The sequence below is a fragment of the Anopheles coluzzii genome, chromosome 2, assembly GCF_943734685.1.
Source record: "Anopheles coluzzii chromosome 2, AcolN3, whole genome shotgun sequence".
NCBI classification, from domain to species: Eukaryota; Metazoa; Arthropoda; class Insecta; order Diptera; family Culicidae; genus Anopheles; species Anopheles coluzzii.
In genome coordinates, this window is record NC_064670.1 from 99,370,767 (window position 1) to 99,391,504 (window position 20,738).

The 20,738-nt window shown below is 45.4% G+C and overlaps 1 protein-coding gene across 3 annotated transcripts in view; it reads right to left on the reverse strand.

Moving 5' to 3' along the window:
- Positions 1 to 939: 939 nt before the first annotated feature.
- The window catches only part of LOC120949998 (uncharacterized), a 37,165-nt gene continuing 17,366 nt past the window's right edge, over positions 940 to 20,738 (reverse strand). For 2 of the 3 annotated variants that reach the window (XM_040367688.2, XM_040367687.2), the window contains exons 3-17: positions 16,534 to 16,670; positions 16,244 to 16,386; positions 14,797 to 15,136; positions 14,673 to 14,726; positions 11,973 to 12,254; positions 11,284 to 11,412; positions 9,829 to 9,902; positions 7,991 to 8,091; positions 5,844 to 6,092; positions 5,624 to 5,733; positions 5,044 to 5,264; positions 4,617 to 4,713; positions 3,784 to 3,929; positions 3,285 to 3,521; positions 940 to 1,627 (exon numbers count right to left, since the gene is read on the reverse strand). In XM_040367688.2, the coding sequence (XP_040223622.2) occupies positions 1,457 to 1,627; positions 3,285 to 3,521; positions 3,784 to 3,929; positions 4,617 to 4,713; positions 5,044 to 5,264; positions 5,624 to 5,733; positions 5,844 to 6,092; positions 7,991 to 8,091; positions 9,829 to 9,902; positions 11,284 to 11,412; positions 11,973 to 12,254; positions 14,673 to 14,726; positions 14,797 to 15,136; positions 16,244 to 16,386; positions 16,534 to 16,670 (2,491 nt within the window). In that variant the 3' untranslated portion in view covers positions 940 to 1,456. The remainder of the gene's footprint in view (positions 1,628 to 3,284; positions 3,522 to 3,783; positions 3,930 to 4,616; positions 4,714 to 5,043; positions 5,265 to 5,623; positions 5,734 to 5,843; positions 6,093 to 7,990; positions 8,092 to 9,828; positions 9,903 to 11,283; positions 11,413 to 11,972; positions 12,255 to 14,672; positions 14,727 to 14,796; positions 15,137 to 16,243; positions 16,387 to 16,533; positions 16,671 to 20,738) is intronic. The other variant, XM_040367689.2, reaches the window with a different exon arrangement.

Here is a 20,738-nt window from a genome sequence, read left to right on the forward strand (position 1 = left end):
AGTGAAAGCTCTACGCGGTAAAGCTTTTTAACCAAAGTCGGCTATGCTGTGTAGTAATGTTTCTTCGCGAGTCCATCAATTTACACAGGATTTAGAAAAAGCACTATGACTAATGTTTCGGACGCAAAAAGAGCAAACCCAATAAGCGTAATAATAGACAAAAATAGATAAAATGTACAATCCAAAAATCGATAAATCCTCTTAATAACATCTCGCAGGAAACATTTCTCTACCCAACCACACGCTGACTGTGTGGGATTAGTGTTATCGTGGTGCTTTTAATTACATTTTCAGCTCCCAATCTATCGCACACATGTACACACACGCTTTACGAAACTGTTCATGGCGTCCGGACGACCAAACCGCTAAACTCACACATACACACGCCGGATGCGAGTTATTGATGATGGAGGTTTTGCGGCTATCGTCATGACAGCAAAGCGCTGAAATGCAAAGGGAGTACATGCAAACCACACCATATCATCATGCGAAAGCCAAACACTGGAAACGCCCAAAACCCCAACGAAAAACCCGCAGACACGACGTGGGATGAAGCTGGTGTTACGAACGGATACCATCAAATGCACACACACACACACAAAAGGGAGGATTAGCAAGCTGTTGCTTCTCAGCATTCCGGTAGCTATTTGTTTGTTTTAATTAACCCGTTTCTTTCCCGACATTTGAATGATTATTTTACCCGCAGGGCTCAGCGAATCATCTGTTACATCTGTTTTCTTCTGAATTTAGACTTTTATTTATTTTACATCTGTTGTTGCTTCCTCCTGCCTTTGCTTTACAATAACTACCGCTTGTTTGTTTTGTTTTTTTTGCTTTGTTTTTGTTGTAAGAAAACTTCAAGTCCTAATTCTCTTTTTCACTTTCCCATTGGAGTGATTATCTGTTCTTTTTTGGTTGTTTTTTTTTGTTGATTTTACTTGATACCTTCTTTCTTTCCCTTCATCTGTATATATGTGTATGTGCTTTGTATACCAACATTTCAAAATATGTTCACGTCAGTTTCTACCTTTTTCCGTTTCACCTAGTCGTTCCCTTTTTTTCTATTCTTCATTCGTTTCCTCTCCGCCCGCTCTTGTAAACATGGTGAGCGAGGGATCGAATAAATTCTATCTGTCGTCGCATCATCCATAGCCGGACATTTCACCATCATATAAATGTGTCCTCCAATCAGAGGGGGGGAGGGAGGCAAAGAAAAAGTTTGTCAAACTACGATGCCGGACTGTACTAGGCAAAAGATTTGCATTTTACCCAACCATGCGAAGAAAAAGAGGAAAAAAAAACTTGTGTCTTTAAACAAAATCAAAAACCTACAAAAAAATACCACAACTGTACAAAAAGGGAATGGAACCGCAGCCTAAGCGAAAGTGAAGCGACCTGTCATGTGTCATGTGTCCTTTTCTCCCTTCTCCGTTCCCCAGGCCGCACAGTGGCCGCATTAGCGTACATCCTCCGTTTCGGCGTCGTGATCGTTGTAAATGTCGTATCCGGTCTGCATCTGCGGGTTCAAACCGTCGTCCGCCTTCTCGGTGGCGGTCGTATTGTAGCCTATCTCGTGGTACCGTATCGGGTAGGTCAACTGATTGCCCCGGTCCCATGTGTACAGTTCCTGTTGGAGGATGGAAACAAGAAGAAGAAGAAGAAGAAGAAGAACAGCAAAAAAAAATCAAAAGATGGATGAGACGAGGAACAAGTTTAGTAAAGAATTCTGCAGAGGAAAGGACAACATCGAGGGTCGGAAAACGTACGATAAGCAGGATACAGTATCACAAGAAGTCACTTGTTAGCGATAAAAACCTTCCTGCCCTTTGATGCCCGCTGTTTACTTCCCTTTTGAATGTGTGTGTGTGTGTTTGTGTACGAATGTGGGAGGAATATTTATTTCTTTTTCGCAAACCCAGGCAAAGTTCGACCGTGTTCAAAGTTCAATATTTGATTAGGCTACTTTCGTTTGCGTGAAGTGAGCGAAACACCCTCTCGACGGAGGAGAAGAGAAGAAAAAAACGGTTGGAAGCTTGCCACACTGAACGGCCGAACAGGGCCAGGTCGGGACGAACCAATTTAATTTGATTTCCCATAGATGCAAAGAAAAGTTGTTGATCTAAGGAAATTAATTTCCTCCCGGGAGAAATCCAGCCACTCGGAATACCCAACAGTTGGAATAGATTGGTGCTTGCCCTAGAGCTTTTTCGTTAGATTTCTGTCTCCCACACACGAAAGAACACGAGGGGAAGCGAGGAGCAGCTTAAATTATCAAACGAAATTCCCACCCGGTTTGCACTGTACAATGGATCAAACGGTGATGCTAGATTTCTGAGCCCAAAAACCTCACCACAATTGGGTATGCAAATAAGTAATGCAATATATCAAAACCATTTTAACTGGCTGTGCGTCTCTCAGCTGCGCCAGAGCCACAAGGAAGCCCTTTCTTCACCGAGGGTGGCCAAAGCAAAGCACAGCAAATGCGACGATTTACAATTTACTAAATCAAAGTCGAGCTACTCATTGCTTTGGTGTGTGTGTGTGTGTGGGTGTGTCATCGCTTCGCCCCAATCCCAGTAGGGACAACCATTTCCCTCCCAACAAACATAGTAGAAATTGAAGGGAAATGGAACCAACGGCACGGCCGTAGGTACGCCCCGAGGGCAGCTGCAAGATATAGTGCATCAAATTTGAGATCATTTGTTCTCTTTTAACTAAATGGTATCGTCATTACTTGTAGTTACACAGGGAACGGCAGAGTTTTTTGCTCCCTACCTCCCTACCCTTCATGCTGCTGCTCGCTGTCCTGCTGGTTCTTGCCCGCATCGTTTCTGCATTTGGATGGTGTCCAATTTCCAGCCAGTAATTCCACAACATCAAACAACGGGCAACAAACTAGTGCTTTGCGCTATGGGAAGTAGAATCATCCCTGATTGGGATGGAACAGGAAGCACAACAACAACAACAACAAAACCAACAAAAGCTCGCATTCTCTCTTTCTCTCCCATACACACACACACAGACACACTCTCCAGAACTTGTGTAACTGATTGTCTCATTAATTATAGATACTTGTCGTAGCTGGGAGAAGGTGCAGCTCCCTGCACGACGGCACAACTTCCGGCAGGACAGGATCGTTGGCAGTAGTAAAGTTTTTTCTTGCTTTTGTATTCTCCTCTTCATGCTCCAATTCCCCGTTTGCCTGTCTAATCGGTCGCTACCGCAATTGGAAAGAAATTCCCAAAACACCACTATCTCTCCACATGGCCCACCCTCAAACTTACCTTGTTTTTGAAATTGTACCCCACGGTGGTCGTCTTGCGGAATGGGTTCGTAAAGGCAAGGCTCACGTCCAGCAGCTTGCTGTGGTAGAGGTCGAGCGCCAGTCGGATCTTGGTGTTCCGCTCCGTGACGGAATCGATCGCGTACAGGACACCGCACACGATGAACATTTCGCCCACCTTGTGATGATTTACGCTAATGTTCCACCCGTACTGTACCGTGAGATTGTTTTCGTTGAGCTGGATGGAGGGAGAGCGGCAGAGAAAACGAGGGAAGCACAGAAAAGGAATTAAGGCACACAGTACACGTTCCGTTACACAACTGTTTTCCCCCTCCGCTGGGGGATTCAGTCGAGAGCGTTAGCACTCTATTCCAACTCCAAACTCGAAACTGTCAACCCCCAGAAGCCCCTAGCGGTAGTAGTGGAGTGCACAGCATTCAAGGGAAAGAATGTTTCCCGCCGAGGAAACTGGGAAAACAAATGATTAATCTCGCTCGTACCTTGACAACCATTGTGTTGTTCGAATCGGGCGTCCCGTAAATTACCCACAGTCCATTGTCGTCCACGTTGAAGTCCATGTAATTAATTTCGGTAGTGTAGAGATAATTGGAACCGTTCGTGGTGACACCCTCCAGCTCGTTCATTGCTGTCGAAATAAAAGAGAGAGAGAGGGAGAGAGAGAGAAAAAGAAAATGGAACCACACAGGATGTCCACATTAGAAGAGGGTTGCATTTACTTTACCCACATAAAACTTATTGTTGGTGGTATTTTCCCGAAAATAGATTAAAATATTGTTCCCACATGAGGAGGATGGTAAAACAAAAGCATTATCAGGAGAAATGGCAAACAACAGGATTACTCCAATACAAAGAATTTGTACGAGCTGAATTTAAATCCACACTAAGGTCCTAATGGACATGGGATGTTGTGTATTTTATGAAATGGTTTTGGGAACCAGACCAAATATTTGCAATCTAAAATGGTTACGAAACAACTGAGCTAAGCTTGAAAGCTTTACTTATAATATTTGATTCGGGTAAGCATTTTATACTGGTTACAAGAATTGTGTTTTGGAGCAATGTTTGTTTTGCCGTCAATTGTGGTAGCTTAGGCTTATTCGGAAGGCATAAACTATGAAGTAAATTACTAAGAATGCCATTACCATAATGATTTCCCTCTTTTCAACGCTACTTATTTATGTAGATCCAAATCCAAAATAAAAACCCTTTCAATAGCTTCTAACGCGTTCTTTGACCATTTTCTAGCTATTTTCCGATTAAAATGAAACATTGAAAGCGTGCAACTTGCGATTGAATACTACCCGGTACTTACCCGTCTGTCGTTCCACGTTCAGATCGTACTTGATGATGCGGGGCGAGTTACGCTCGTTATAGTAGAAAGACCCATTGTAAACCACGTGCGCGTTTCCCTATAAAAACGGATACACGTTGAATGGGAAAACGATAAGCGTTGCGCTAGACGGTTGGGACAATCTCACGTAAAATCACGTGGAATTCAAGCATCGTTTGCCAACGCGAACATGGCCACTAATCTAGTTGCCATGTTTTTGACGTTTCATAACTGTCAAACTGTTGTCAGATCGGTACGGTTTCTACGGAAACCGTTCCCGCGAGCAAGTGATCCAATTACAGCAGTGGCGGTTTGATACTTCTTCCCCAATAATTGGTTCCCGGTAACACGAACGACGTCGTGCGTCGATTTTCTACCGACCGTTCCCGATTACTACTGCCACACTTACCCGGAAGGGACGCTCCAACCGGTACGTCTTGGTGGCCACGTTGTTCCGGTACGTGGTTTTGTTGGCGAACTCGAACAGCCGATGAGTGTCGTTTTCCCTGGTGGCCCACACCTTCTTCTCCATCGCATCGTTCCGTGCGGCCGGATCCTTCAGCCAGGCACCGTACAGCTGCTCGGTGTACTTGTGGTAGACCGGCTTACCGACCGCGTACAGGACACAGTCTGTCGGAACGTGTAAACCATTCCCGCGAAACCCGGATAACGGAAATGTACAGCGTTAGCGAACCTGCTGCTAATTTGCTGCTAATTAGCTCTCCAACGGTGCGATTTGTAATTGGTGATTCGGTTGTAATGTATTGTCAGACTTTGTGTGTATGTGTAGATGGTTCTTTTACTTCGGTGGGAAATTCTTTATGTACTACGGTAAAAGAAGTTTCAGCTAACCAATGCTTCATTTGTGGTCCATCCTCACAGAAGAAAGTCCCTCGCGGCTACACCACGTCACACACATTACACACCTCAACCCATCACAAAACGCATCGGGGAAGAAAAATAATTGCCCAATCCCCAATCACACTCACCGGTGGTCCGGTTCGGCAGCCCGGTGAAGCTCACATTTCCGATGGGTTTGATTTCCAGATTGCCCACCAGGTCGTACAGCGAAACGATCGTGTCCTTGCATTTGAAGTCCCTAAAGTCCCGCCCGGGGCGGATAGATGACCGCACAAATTAGAGTGTGTCACTCTGCTGCTTGCCGGAAATGATTTTGCATTTGGTGCACAGTCGCACAGTCACAATTACCTCGGATCCGGACACTCCGGGCAGGTGGTCGGCGGGCCGCAGATGTCCTCGTACGACTCCTTTTCCGGCGGCTTCGTACCGTACACGTTGATGTCGGTCGAGCCGGGCGGCCGGATGATGAACGGCGAGTGCTCCATCAGATGAAATTCGGCCTCCGTCATGCCGAGCTCGTTCTTCGCGACACAATGATACTCACCGAAATCGGACGGCCGGATGTTGGTGATGTTCAACCGCATGACTGATTTGTACCTGCGTGAAAGGTTTTTTTGTTGTTGCTGTTTTAGTACAGTGATGTGTAGTAGTCTAGTAGCTTGTTAGGCACTTCGTGTACACGGGTCGGACAGGAAATGACATCTGCACTTCCGGATCCCGCCCACTGGGGCTTTCTTTGCTTAGGAAATCCAATTACTAATTTCAGGATTCGTTTAACACATTCTGCCCTGGGAGGGGGAGGAGTTGACCATTTTGACACGACATTGGAGAGGTTGTCATATTCAATGCTCGATAGAATGGGGGTATGGGTTGGGCAAATGGAAAAGTTATCATAGAAACAGCACTTGCCTAGCAAGATTCATGCAAATTCGAGTACCTTGGAGCAAACAAGACTACGACTTTAAACTAAAGAAAATCATTTTTTTAGATTTTTGACAAATCTTCTCTTTTGAACAAATTGCTTTTAGTGAATGACAATGTCAGCGTCTGAAGAGTTCCATGAAAAGATGATGATGAATCTCTTTACGATCACATAGATCCTAGCTTTCCCGTGAAGTTGTATGATTTGGTGGAGTCTTATTAATTCCTTAGCAGAGAATGCTTGTGTGATAAAACGGGAGTGGAAACTGTGCATTCTCTTTCTAAATCGAAGATATCTTGGTCGGCAGGTCCAAGTGTTGTTAATCACAAAAGTTTAAATCTCGTCGTAACAGGATATTGTTGAAACCAGTAGTCTGCTAGCGGTCAGTTACAAGAAAAAGAAAGTGTTTAAATTCTACTTAAATCCTATACAACAAAAACCCACATAATTCCATGAATCAGCTGAATAAAGCTGCCACTCAGATTGATATCTCCTTTCTGCCAATGCCCTATGCCGACAACTCCACGACCATGTTCCAAGGAAGTAATGGCAAGAGTTGCCAGCGTTGGACTAATTAATCTGGCAACGCAAACAAAAACCAAGCATGCTCGAGGCAGTGTGAAAAAAAGTTTAATTGATAGCATTTTTCCTTTTCACTATTTTCTCCGCACTCTTTCCTAGCTTCCTTTCTTTGAAAAAGTATATGCCACGGTAGGAATGCACATTATTCTGCTCTGTAAAAAAGCTGTGCTCTCTTTTTCCGTCCCCCAAAGGTAGTGGCCAAACAATTACCTTTCTCCCCATCACCCCATTTGTTTGTAGTGGTGCAAACCGGGAAAAAGGGAGTCCGATTTCAACTTCAACTTTCATTCCCGTGCTGACCTGGCAAAAAGAAGTCTGATCTTGGCGGCAGTAAAGCTGGCTTCAATGTCACTGGCTCGGACTGGCTGTGGAACGAAATGCACATGGAATTTCCATCGTTTTGTATATCTCTCTTTCAACCCGATTGCTCCATTCCGTTAAAGAGATCGCCAAACATCCGGTGGAAGGTTAACGTTTGCTAACGGTTTGCATCCAACTACCGGTGCAGTGCAAGTAGTGGAATGTAAAATAATGGAAAAAATGCACCATTTTAAATTCCTACCATCCCAGAATGAGGGTGAGAGGAAAAAAACTGAAAACTTCCGTTTTAAGCTAGAACATTCCTCCACGCTCCGGCTGCTGCTGGATGTCAAGTATTGTTTCTTTTTGTTTTCTATCTCTCCCTTTACGAGTCATGAAGTTGTTAAATGAAACCTCGGCGACAGTGCCCTAGTGGTGTGGTGGGAGCGGGAGTGCAGCGCATACGTGTATATATATTTTTATGTTCCTTCCCCAACCTGTAGTGGCCGTGTGTGTGTGTGTGTGTGTGTGTGTTTGTATGTATTCTACAGTGACATTGCCCATATCGATCGGATATAACGTCGGAAATCCGCTCCCATGTGAGCTTGCGTACATACTCACACAAACACACACATATATCCCTTCCTCCGGCCAATCACAGCTTTTCCTTCTACCACCTCTTCATACTTACCCATCGTAATGGGTTTCCATCTGGAATTTATCACCGGGCTCGAGCAGTCGTCCACCAGGGAACCGTTCCCAGTACTTCAGTGCCTCGGGGAACGCCTCGATCTGTAATTACAAGTGCACGATAACGACGGTTGGAATGTTAATGGTATGTCTGTCTGTGTGGGTGGATGGACATATCCTCGGCCATGATTGCTGTACACCGTGAAACGTGAGAGAAACAGAGAAAGAATAAGAGAGACACATATGCATCCCGAACCGGCCGGAGACAATATAACGAACTGATAATGGTGTAAATGAATAATAATAACATGTTGGCAGGTGAAATACTGCAAATCGATATTATATTAGTGCAGCGCGTGTGCTCGGATCGATGCTTTGGGATCGTCATATTGAAATTGAAATCGGTTTGAATTAATGTCGCGATTTTCTTTGAAGCAGTGGTACTTTATGCCACCAATGATGACAGCTGAAACTTATTTTCGTTCCCATATCTGTCCTTCCAAGAACTCACTCATTGATCATTGAACAAAAACACAAACCCCTAACCTACACTAACAAAATTGGCATGGTAAAGGCTATCTTAGGGAAATTCGGACTAAATCTGCTATATTTACTTCTTATTTTTTCCACTACGACATAATATAACCCGAAAGGAAACATGCATTAAAGTTGTGTCTTTAAGGCGACTTTCACTGCGCCCACGTACAACAGTCTTTCAACTTTTGCTCATAATTTTGCTTCTAAATATCCTGGCAACGACATTCTAGGGCATGTACACTCCCATCCTTATCCTTATATGGTGTGGGCGAGGGTTCAACACTGTCCAGCCAAGAAATGTAAGGGAAAACGAAAAAAACCCTCTGCGTGAACTTGGAGGCTCGTGAACCACCTGCTGCTTCACTTTTTTTTCTCCTTCTCCATCCTGTCCTCCCTTGTGAGGAGTGAGCTCAAGATTCAATTTAGATTTATGAGTTCATTGCACGTTCTATTTCGCTCCTCGTAAGCCTCGCAAGCAATGATGATGTGAAGGGGATGTGCTCAGTTAGATTCAGCTCGATTTGAGATCGGGTCGAAAACGGAGGAAGGAGAAGACGCACGCACACACACGCACACGCACAAATGCACGAATGACAATCAAGAAAAACTGAGTACGTGCCATTTTATAACGCAGAACCCCTCACCGGGTAAAATGCTTTAATAAGATTTATGATGGTAAATCAATTTGCCGTATGCCTCAAAACCTGGGCGGCGGCCTGCTGGAAAATCCGCAATAACCCCACCAAACGAACGCACCCGATCGAAACCATTTACTAGCAGCGGTTCCAGCAGGACGCATAACCGTTTAGTCATTCCAGCTGATGTAGGGAACAAAAACTACCCACCCCGCCGCTTTCGAGTAAGATAAAGAGTGGCAACGAAAATTTATGTTTCGTAATTTTTGCTGCTCACCGTCTAACACCGACTACCATAATACAAAATGGCCTAATGCTTTTGGCAAAAGAAACAAAAAAAAAACACACATACCCAGTCTTGGAATGAAAGCACGTTTGTCTAGCGGGTGATTGATTTTATTCCATTCCGCATGTTTTGCCAAAATGCTATCAGGGAGTTTTTTTGGTTATCATTTGAAACATTTCCCACCATAGCCTTGCGGTGGGCCCGGCATTCATATGCCCGAAATCAATCAAACGAATAAAATGCTCACACTCTTATCCCGCTGTAAATGTGGACCATTAAATCTGAAAAGCCCCTCTCCGCATACTCTCCGGATGGTTGAAGAAAAATGAGGCAAAAACCATAAGCGATCAACTTAACTACACACTACTACCAGCTACTTACCTCGCAGACAAATGTTACCGTCGAGCCGTTCACGGCGTACGCCATTTGATTTCTCACCCGTATTAGTGGTGGGACTGTATGAGAGAGAGGAAAAAAGAAAAACAGGCAGAGGGTGAGAAAAGGATAAACAATAAAATGTTTGTGATTTATACAGTTCAATTGACGATTGTTAAAGGCAAAGACAAAATATCTTAAGTATCAATAGCATTAAGCGTGAGTATTGTGTTGAAGTGTTTCTCGTTTTATCTTAAACAAATGGCCATTTCAAGACTAAACTACAACAACATGCTTATTCGAAGAATGTGTGTTTTTGGTCTTACATAGAAGGAGAAGTACTTTTACGAACGTTACTTACATTACTAAGCGATTATACTTTTAAATTAAACGTTAGATATTGAGCAAGAATTGAATATTAAAATTCGGTTGAATCCAAACAAAACCAAATGAAAATGCTTTACTGATCTATTGTCTTGTAACCGTTGAGAAACTTCACAATTTTTACTCATTTTTACCTATAAATTCCTAACATTTGAGAGCTGCATTATAACATATTTTTCTCCCTCTTAGTGAACTCGCCAATGAAAACTTCAAAATGTTTTGTTCGACGAAGGAATGAAATTGAGTTTATGGCATGCGAAGTAACACACTGAGCTTTTAACAAAGCTGCACCTATTTATTCTCCATTTCCTACCTACAGAAATATTAATAAAGATCTGATGTAATGCCACGAACTACGCAACAGATTGCACCATGAACATTCTATTCCTTATCTTGGTTATTATTTGCCGTGCAGGTAATATTAGCTCATAAAAAGATCAATAAAATAGTTAAACTGAACTTCAAGCCGATTGTGGTTTCAGTGGTGCCCGTTCAAGCATATAAATCCACTACGACCACACCACTATAAGCTGCCAACCCATTTACTCGTGAATGGGCATGAAAAAAAAAACCCACCAAACACCGTTTCTTCCGTAGCCGTCGTTTGCAACAACTTCGGCAAGGGGCACTTTGGTTTCGAAGCTAAGCTACCTAATCTTAACAATAACCAGATTACAGCACCACTATTGTTTTATCGATAGCAATCGGCAGCAGCACACGTGTTTGCCAAGTGATGCTCGCCGCTCTCGCCTAACACCCATCGACATGATCCTCTCTACCTCTACCCAAAAAGCGGACTCTCGGGTCTTTGAAAACTTCGAAACCCGGTACTTCCGATCTGTTGCTAGGGCAAACAATTTCACCTTGCGCTTCCATGGCACTCAGTTGCCGCGAACGACCCTGTCCTCGGACCCCCTCCTGGGCGAAGCTTCCCGGAGGGCAGAAAAGTGATTTTCTTCCAGCTCGCTGCACGACAATTTGAGAAAACTGTTGTGAACCACAAAAGCGAGAAGAGAGCCTGCTGGGATGAGAGCGGTTGGGTAATGGACGGGAGGGACGGTTGGTTTGGAAACTTACAATGCACCTCGATGTTGAACGTCTGGTTCGCCGGCGGTGAGATGCCATTGTCCGCCAGGCAGTGGTACGCGCCCATGTGCACGCGATTGATTTTGGTTATGTTGAGCGTGTGCCCGGCCATCGATGTGGCTGTGGAATAGAGGAAACGAAAAAGACACACACACACACACACATGCATGATCAGTAAAGTGACTTTTTGAACGATGGTCATGGTAAGCGCGTTCATTTTGGTGGACGCTTGTGTCGGGACGGGATAATCTTGCAGGGCGCCCGCACGAACCCGGGAACGTGGACTTTTCAATGAAGTTCGTTGAAATTTTCCCATTCACTGGTGCATTGACCGTTCACCTCGTACGACCGGAAAGAGCGCATCGTACGACCGGGGACGCTTTGCAGCACGTCCGTCCACTCCAGACTTGCCAAAGCGGCTCCATTATTGGCATGCCTAAATGCTATTAAGTCTCGCTATTGTCTGCTGCTGCCAGCCATCCAGCCAGAAGGTACGCTCGGTGGCTTCACCCACAACTGTGGCCCGCATCTTCAGTTCTAACGCGCGCGCTTGTACCGGTCAAGTGCAGCCATTTCCGTGAAGTATAATTTCGACAGCGGAGGATACAAACTTCCGACGCGATCTAAAGGAGATGGGAGCAAGAACCTGGAAGAAAAAAAAACACACACGCTCAACATACCTTCCCATGCACCGTTGGAGATGGTTTTGCCATCGGCGCGACGCCATTCGACGTGCGGTCTTGGTGTCCCGGTGGCGGCACACCGTAGCCGCAGGTGCGTTCCCTCGTGGACGATGATGGGCCGGAGTGCTTCCACCGTGCCGGCGCCGGCAATCGACGGCGGTACGAGCAGCTCGTTCGAGAACGTATCGTTCACCTTCACCTTCCACGCGTTGATGCCCGGCGTGCCGGGCGTACCGTTCGTGCCCGGTCGGCCCTGTTTGCCCTTCGGTCCGTGGATGCCTGGAATTGGGATGGGAGAATAGAGTTGAGTAACACAAAAAAAACACAGAACGAAACATTACAACGCAAGGATTCGTGCAGCACACGATCGTGTTTGTGGAAGATTGATTTCTGTCTAGCGAGGGCAGCACAGGAAAGCACCGCGTGTAATGATGTTTACTTGCCGATGCTCCAAGTTCTCCAAGGAGGAGCACACTACGTGGGACGGTTTTGGCCAATTCAATTCTACGCCTGGCTCGTACCGTTACCCAGTACACCGGTGGATGTAATCTACGCGATTTACACGGGTATTATACCAACATTGTTCACGATTGGTTCTCGCGCAGATGCGAACAGGGCGCGTGTGCGTAGAAGGTAAGACCCGTTGTCTAGCGAGAAAATAACAATCTTCTTGAAATAGTCAACAACCACACATACACACACACATACCAACGGAAAGCTTCTTACAAACTGTTGGAAGTCATAAAACAAAGCGCGCACTGAGCACTGAGGTAGTTGTAACTATTGCTTACTGCGAAGCGCAAACTTTTCGATCGAAACGCTATTACGATGCTTTATTGGCATCGTTAGCAATCTTCCCCTTTCATTTAACAACCGACCCGTGCCAATATCAATCAATCTGCATTTCCAGACGATAAATCGAATGTCCCTTAGCTCCCGGGTGAAGCCAGAAGACCCCCATTTTACAACCTTTTCCAACGGTCCCGCACCACACCCTTCGGAAGGCATCGATTCATCTTCTCAGCATTTCCACGCGCTCTCCGTGGGAAAAGGGAAGAGATTGGGTCTTGTGAAAACATAATCATTGCTGAGAAATGACACCCCATTTTGGGGGGGGGGGGGGGCAACTGGCTGGCTGACTGGCTGTTAGCGGTAGGAGTTTTCGCTTGGGAAGTCAATTTCGCGTTTGCTGATGCGCCTTCCGTCAGCATTGGAGGAAACTTAACGATCTTTCCTAGCAACTATTACTTCCCGCTCTCATTCTCTCGGTTGGGCCGGAACATTGAATGGTGCAGCGAGCGTGAAAGTACACATAGACACACTACCACCCAGCGTTCAACCGTGTGCCTGGATGCGTGCCGTGCGGTACCGAAAGATGCATCGCAAACATTTCATCAATTTCAAAACACAACGTTCCTTGCATTCGCGGAACCTGAACGAGGACGGTAGGGATCAATTGCAGGTTGGGGAAAAGTTTTAGTTCGCTAAAGGAAATATTGGTTTGGTTTTCTACGGTACCCAAGTTGATAGGATGGAAAAGTGGGGGCAAAGCTTGTGCGAAAAGTTGCGAGTGATTAGTTTTCATGTTATTGAGGTACCTTTTCTGAAGCAGTTTGCGTGTGCATTAAGTTATTGTTTGCAATATACAGTCACTGCAGCGTTCTGTAAGGGCTATCAGACTGATGATGTCTTGTTCCGTTTGTCGACCTTGGGATCTTCAAGATTTTGTCGACTCAATGGAATTATATACAGTTTGATATTTGCTCTTGGGGAATAGGCATCAATGCTAGTCAGCGGTATTGTTTCCATACTTTTGATCATAGTCTTCATTTCGATACTACAGTACATCATTCTAATATCCAAATAGCCTCAGTAGATCTTCCAGCCTATGTTCTAGGTCATATAAAATAACGATATCAGTTTCTTAAGAGGCGAAAGAACTCCGCTGGAGCCATAGCATCTCTAAACTGTTCAAACAAACAACATCTGTTTCTTAGATTTCTTCAAATGATCTGATCCATCATATCATTTTCTGGTCTTTTGCTTTAATCTTCTATGTTGTCCCAGTTAAAGCCGGTATAACACATTTGATCAATGTCCAGGTCTGTATTCTTAACCATTGTATGATACTACATCAATGTTAATATAGTAAGAATAATCTATACTTCTCAAATAATAGCTATATTAATAATTTTAATAATGCTAGAACATCCGTTCACTTTACTTACGCTACCAACCCATCACACTCAGTACACATCAAGATAGCGTTTGATCCCCCCCCCCCCTTGTGCGGATTTTGCCTAAAATCAAGAAGTTCTTCCCCGTATCTCCACCATGCCATCGTAAAGCTCGTGGCAGCGTGACTTGTTTACATCTTCACTTGAGAGAGATGTTTGATAAACAGCTGCATTAATTAATTTTACAGTGCTTTCTCACAGTGCCGGAACCGTGTCGAAAACTCCTCTTCCAAAACCTTTGTGGCCTTTGTTACCCATGGGGTGTCTTACCGACAAGCTTATCGAACCCTTTGACTTTGCTTCGGAAAGGACCCCAGTTTCGTACGGGCAAGAGCCCGGCGTTGCACAGGTCCTCCGATAAAGCTGATACATACCGTACGATGGTAATTATTAGCTCGTAACACCATACCCTCATGTACGCGCGGTTGTTTGCGTGTGCGTAGCACTTCACTCTACTTACCTCTCGGTCCAGGCAGTCCGGGCGGTCCCGCCGGTCCGATCGGGCCTGCTAATCCTAAGTAATAGTCTACGATAAGTTGTACGCTCGACCAGCAAGATGCATCCGTTCTTGTTCCGGCACTTACCATCCTTGCCGTCGATACCGTTGCGCCCATCGATACCGGGAATTCCATCCTTGCCATCTTTGCCCGGGATGCCATCCGCACCGGCCCGTCCCGGCACACCGTCCAGGCCCGGCTCACCCGGTACACCGTCCCTTCCATCCAGCCCCGGATTGCCCGGATAGCCAATCTCACCCTTTGGACCGCGCGGGCCCGGTTTACCTTCGCGCCCATCGACACCGGGCGGACCGGGCAGGCCAGGATCGCCCCGATTACCTTTCGGGCCCGGTATGCCGGGCAGTCCCGGTGGTCCGGGTGGGCAGTATTCCTTCGTCGCTCGGCAAAAGCCGGTGATGGCATCGAACTGTGAAGTACGTGTGACAGAGCATGATTAAGATCGGATAGTATCAGGCTGGCTAGTAAACTAGGTGCTTTAATGTTTTTCTATTGATATAATCAGTATTTTAACATTTCACAGCTGTACTGTGACAGAGCTTTTCAGCAATATTCGGGAACAAATGTAAGTTTAATCTTTAACAAGCTTTAACACGCTTTAATACCACGGATTAATATGCACATCGACGCTCACGGACGCGCCCATCATGTCAGCGTTTTATGAATAAAACATAATTGCATCAAACTGGATCTCCTTCTCCTTCCCCGACAACTTTATTACTCCCGGTCACGTCCATCCAACATGCACCGGATCGGAGGGACAATTCGATCATATAACAATTTTACGGCTGCGGACATAAAAATTGGTTTCCCTCGCGGCCAACGCGATTGAGAATTGCATATTTGACGTGGGGTTTTTTTTTCATGGGTCCTTTAACTTCCTCCGTACAAACCATACCATCAACGCCATTGCTGGCTAGCGTGGCAACTCACACACATCACTCAACATCCCAATCCCGCTGTCCGGAAGCCGGAAGCAGTTAAATGCAATAATGTGTCGTCGTATCGTTTTCGCATCGCAATATCGCATCACCATCCGGAAACGGGGAACCAACGACAGGGCCCGATTGCCCGAAAGATGAGGTTGTGTATTGCATGCGATAAAATCACCACTCCCCTCCAGCGTAAAGGATGGGAAGGGGGGAGCTGTGTCGCTCTTTACACCGAACGCGCTGGACACGATCGATCGATCGATCGATTGGGTTGTGTGATGCTGTGATGGGAAATGATGATGGTGAAGGATCGAATAAAAGCGGAACATATTGCCACATCGCTCGCAGCAAGCTTCCGTTCCGCTTGCCAAAGCGCCGGCTGTATGATAAACATCTTCGAGAAGGCATCTCTCATTCCCCCCTTGCACGGCCCAACGATGCAACGATTTGCACCGATTCGGGTCGGTGGTTTTGATTCGATTTCGGCATCGGTTCTCCTATTTGCCTTCTCCTCTCCCACCAGTCGAATTAGTGAAGTGGTGGTAAGGTATGCCCGAACGAACGATCTGGAGAATATGACTTACCGGAATGCGAGAATAGCTCGTCAGCCAAACCCAACTATCGCCACCGGGGGCGGCACCCTTCAGCCCGGTCTTCTTCATAATATCTGCATCCTTTTTCTCCAGCTCGGATCGCAGCTTCGGATTGAAGAACTCCACATTTGGACCTGGTGGGATGGGGAGTGCAAAAACACAATTAGTTTTCTTTCTGCTTCCATTCCGTTGCCCGTGCACAGAGTGCCGATAGGGTACGGAATTTGACGTATGTTGCTGTTGTTTTTTTTTTCTCTCTCTCACTCTGCTTCTACACTTGCCTTCCTGATCCGGGACCAGATTATCATCGAACAGGCTCAGATCACGCTTCGGGCGGCCGGACGGTTCCCGGAACGGTGGTAGCTTCCGCTCGTTTTGTACTCTCTGATTCGCTACTAAGTAAGGCAAGGAAGTGCTGCTGGAGTGATGCGGTGAGGAAGAAAACACATGCTTTAATTGGTGGCTGTTTGAGTGAGGCTTTGGGATGGTGGTTTATCAGGATGTGCTATGGTATATCAGTGTTTAAGAATATCAGCAAGCTTATCGATACTATTTAGTATGTTTTATTTGCTTCAACAGTATATTTTAAATAATTAAGAACAGAATTAGAGATGACTTAAACTTAAATACGTAAATAAATGATTTGACTAAAGGCTCATCGGTTATATAAAATAAAATTAATATCAATGGTTATTGCTTCCATTAAGGACATTAACATTGAACAGCATTAAGCAAGCACAATTTCAATCATGCAGCCTTTAATTATACCTTTAAAATTGTACGACATCACAATAATACCGAGAGCTTAAGAATAATTTTAAACCCCAATACCGTCTTTGTTTGGTATCCACAGTATCACTTTTAATAACTCGATGCTAGACACTGCGAAGACACTAAAGGAGGTAAAATGAAGGAAAAATAAGCCGTAAATCATGTTCGGTATCAACCCCACCACCACCCCTAACAATTTCAGCCAGCCAGGTGAATCTAGCACGCCGTATGTCAAGATACGGCAAAGTATTCCACCTCCATCCTTTTCCAACGTCTTTATCCTCTCCGTACTCTGGCTGGCACGATACTTCATTGCCAAAGTCCCAAGAATCATAATTTATACATCCGTCCGTAACGAGTTTCCTTTCCCTGTTCCTTGTATCTCATTCCACCACCATGCGGTCGCGGCGGGCGCACTGCAGCTATCAAATTTTTAATCACCACCTACGTCACCACCTCTCAAACACCTTGCCGCTGCGATGCGATAAAATATATTGTTCTGCATCAAATGAGTATTTTGATGGGTGAGCAGCTCCTTCCTTCCCTCTTTGCCGCATTGTTTTCCGTGCTGCATCCTTTATCGCTCTAGCATTCGTTTTCTTTTTTGATCGCGCACATCCCCAAAAACTTGATCGTTAAAGAATCTTTGCAGCCCAGGGAAACATTATTTTACGGTTGAAACAGAAAGAAAAGCATCAAGCTCTGCCTCTTCAACCAAGCTCAGAAAAATGAGAACCCCTAAAAGAAGGCAATTTCGGTCGAAAGAAAGCGAAAAAAATATAACAACTATACAGTTGCAAAGGAGCCGGGGCCTTGGCGCTTCGGCTTAATCTTTTCCCATCAGCGAAAGCAGCTAAGCCCGAAAACCCGGCTCAAAAGAAAATTGGAGACCATTTCAGGAATGTCGTAAATTTTGCTCCCCTTTTATTGACTCCAGCTGCAAAGGGGTTAGTGCCGGTTCCAACAAAAAAATCGGTTCATTTTAAAAACAACAGCTAAAGGTATAACTTACGCTATTTTGGCATCCGTCCATGGTGTCTTTAAGATTTGCTAATAAATAATTCTACATTCGAATGCGAAATGCGTTTCGCCGTAAAGTGTGGTTCATTAGGGGAATGTTTCGTCACTGTTTTGCACCATCGCAAGTCAAGCTTTGCAGTAATTCATGGCACATTGCTTTAAGAAAACACTTCTCCGTAATGGAATGTAAACTTTCGCCAAGTAACGAAGCCAAAAAAAAACAACAACCACGAATACAAATATTATAGCATGCATATGCTCAACTGGCAGCACTGGCAGAACACTTTTTAACAGCACCGGCATGCTTGCCTCCTTCAGCCGATCATTATGCAAACACGAAAAGTTGCACATCTTTGCTGCGTGATGTGCAAGCATCCTTCACTTCAATTAAGCACACTCACCACACCGCACACTACTACACTACCCTTGCCTGCGCTGCATGGCTGTAACAATATTTGAAGTGATAAATTAAAATGGCTTCCTGATGTTGGTTTCATAAACGAAGCGTGACTGGTAGCTGGTATAGCTCGTGCCGTTACGGCTGCGGTATGCCACACTGCATTACACTACAACTTATTACCTCTTGCGTGCGCTCACACGTGGTGCCCCCGCGTAAGCAACGGTCGGAATGGTTGGAAACTGTGTGTGCATGTACGAGTCTCGTACGGGAGGCTTCCCAGCCTGTACACAGTCCCGGGTGCTTACCGTACATGTACACGATGGATTTAGCTTTTGCTGCTCCCTGTATCGTTGCACATGTTCGGTACAATTCGTGGCAAGCTGTTCCATCCTCACCGGAAGGCTAATCATCAGCATCATCGTCGTCGTCATCATCGGTGGTTATTAAACAAAGCTAACCGGTACCGGATGAGCTCGGGAATTGCGAATGGGAAGTGAGTCGGGAGTTAAGTGGAAGTAAAAGGGGCAAATATTGGTTGTGTTCAAGAAAGCAGCTTTTCGTTTAAAATGTGCTACAATTAACCAAAGTACGCGACAATTAATATTTGCGAATTTTTCAAAAGGAACCATTTTTGCATGTGTTTCCCTTGCTTCTTCTTCTTTGGCACAACAACCGTTGTCGGTCAAGGCCTGCCTGTATCCACTAGTGAAGTGAGCTTGGCTTTCAGTGACTTATTGTTACCATAGCAGGATAGTCAGTCCTACATATTACATCATTTTACCCTTGCATTGGTAGATTAAACACATACAAATAAGAATTCACCAAACAAACCCATTTTTTATCCACTCACTCTAAACATCTTCTACCACAGTGGTGCTCTGTATTTTAGGGAATTCCGTTCGTTGCCAAAGCTCACCCACAAGACTACACCCGTGCTACATGTCTAGCCTGGGTTTGGTTGAAAGAAAATTGCAACCAAAACATTACGAATGATGTAACCAACGTTCGGGTTGGGATTCCGCTTCCGGAACTGCACGTGTGCTTCAATACCATACTGATCACCAACCAAAAGTACCTACATAAGAAATGATGGATAAAGTTTTTCGGTTCATACGTACTATTTACCCACTGCCTCATACACTTGCTCGTGGATTCTGGCGACTAACGCGCGCACCAGATGGTACCCCCTGTTCTACTTCGAACCGGCGAGCGCACAATCGAGCGCATGCTAACCAAAGACGCACGTAACTTAGCAAAGTTTCGGCACAACGAACGGCTCAGCACTAAAAGGACACACGGGCCAAATAAGTTACCGCACCCGGGCGGGCAGGCGCAGGTGTACCGTAACTGGCGTAAAGTCTAGACATTTATCAAACCAAAGCATACACGTGCAGCATTAACCGCATGCCAACAAGCGTATGTAAGCCGACCGCATACACTGCACCAAGGGAAGGGGAACAATCCAGATGTAAATCCACCCGTGCCAGAAGCCGTTTGCCATGGCAATAAGAGAGAGATTATCCGGTAAGAGGAACCTGTTTGGCATGGTACGAAATAAGGTCCAAAAACCGCTACATATATCTTTCTCTTGCCTTCTCTCTCACGTGTTGGGTTAAATCTCTGCACGACCTTTTCCAGATTGGCGCACTTTTATGCCGGCAGACAGAGTAAAGCCGGCCGACCCGAGACCGCTCATCATCACCAGACCAGAGGTTCCAGGCCCTGAAACAATCGAACCTGCCACATAAAGCATAATTCCACTAATCTCTCCTGTTCTGTTCGTAAGTGTGCTACTTTCCTTGTTTGCCGTGCCACCACAGTGCAGCAAAGCTTCCTTGGCCCAGTTTTGCCCGGTCTGACCTCACTTCCAGTAAATCAGTAGCCTGGTACATTGCCTCCTCTTCACTTTCATACCCAGCACCGGATCAAACTGCAGTTCCATTTGCTTGAGCAATAAAATTATGCCCGAGTGATTATTGATTATTTTTTTACCCTTTCGCAGTTGCTTCCGTTTTATCGTTCCCGTCCCTTGTGCAAACGCTTACACTAAGGTAGGGCAGGAAGGAATTTAAAGCGATCCCAGTACCCAGCGCTGGGACGTTAGTCTTTACCGTCGGATGCAGTGTGTTGGGTTGGGGTTTCGCATTTCTGCTTCATTCGCGGCTCATCGGTAGTTGGCTCCGTAGTTGGATGCGCTGCTGTGATTGTGTGCAAACAAGTGCACCGCAGCTGCAGATGCAGCTTGTCGGTGCTGAAGATACAGCCGATCCCGTTTCACTTACCGATAATTGGAAC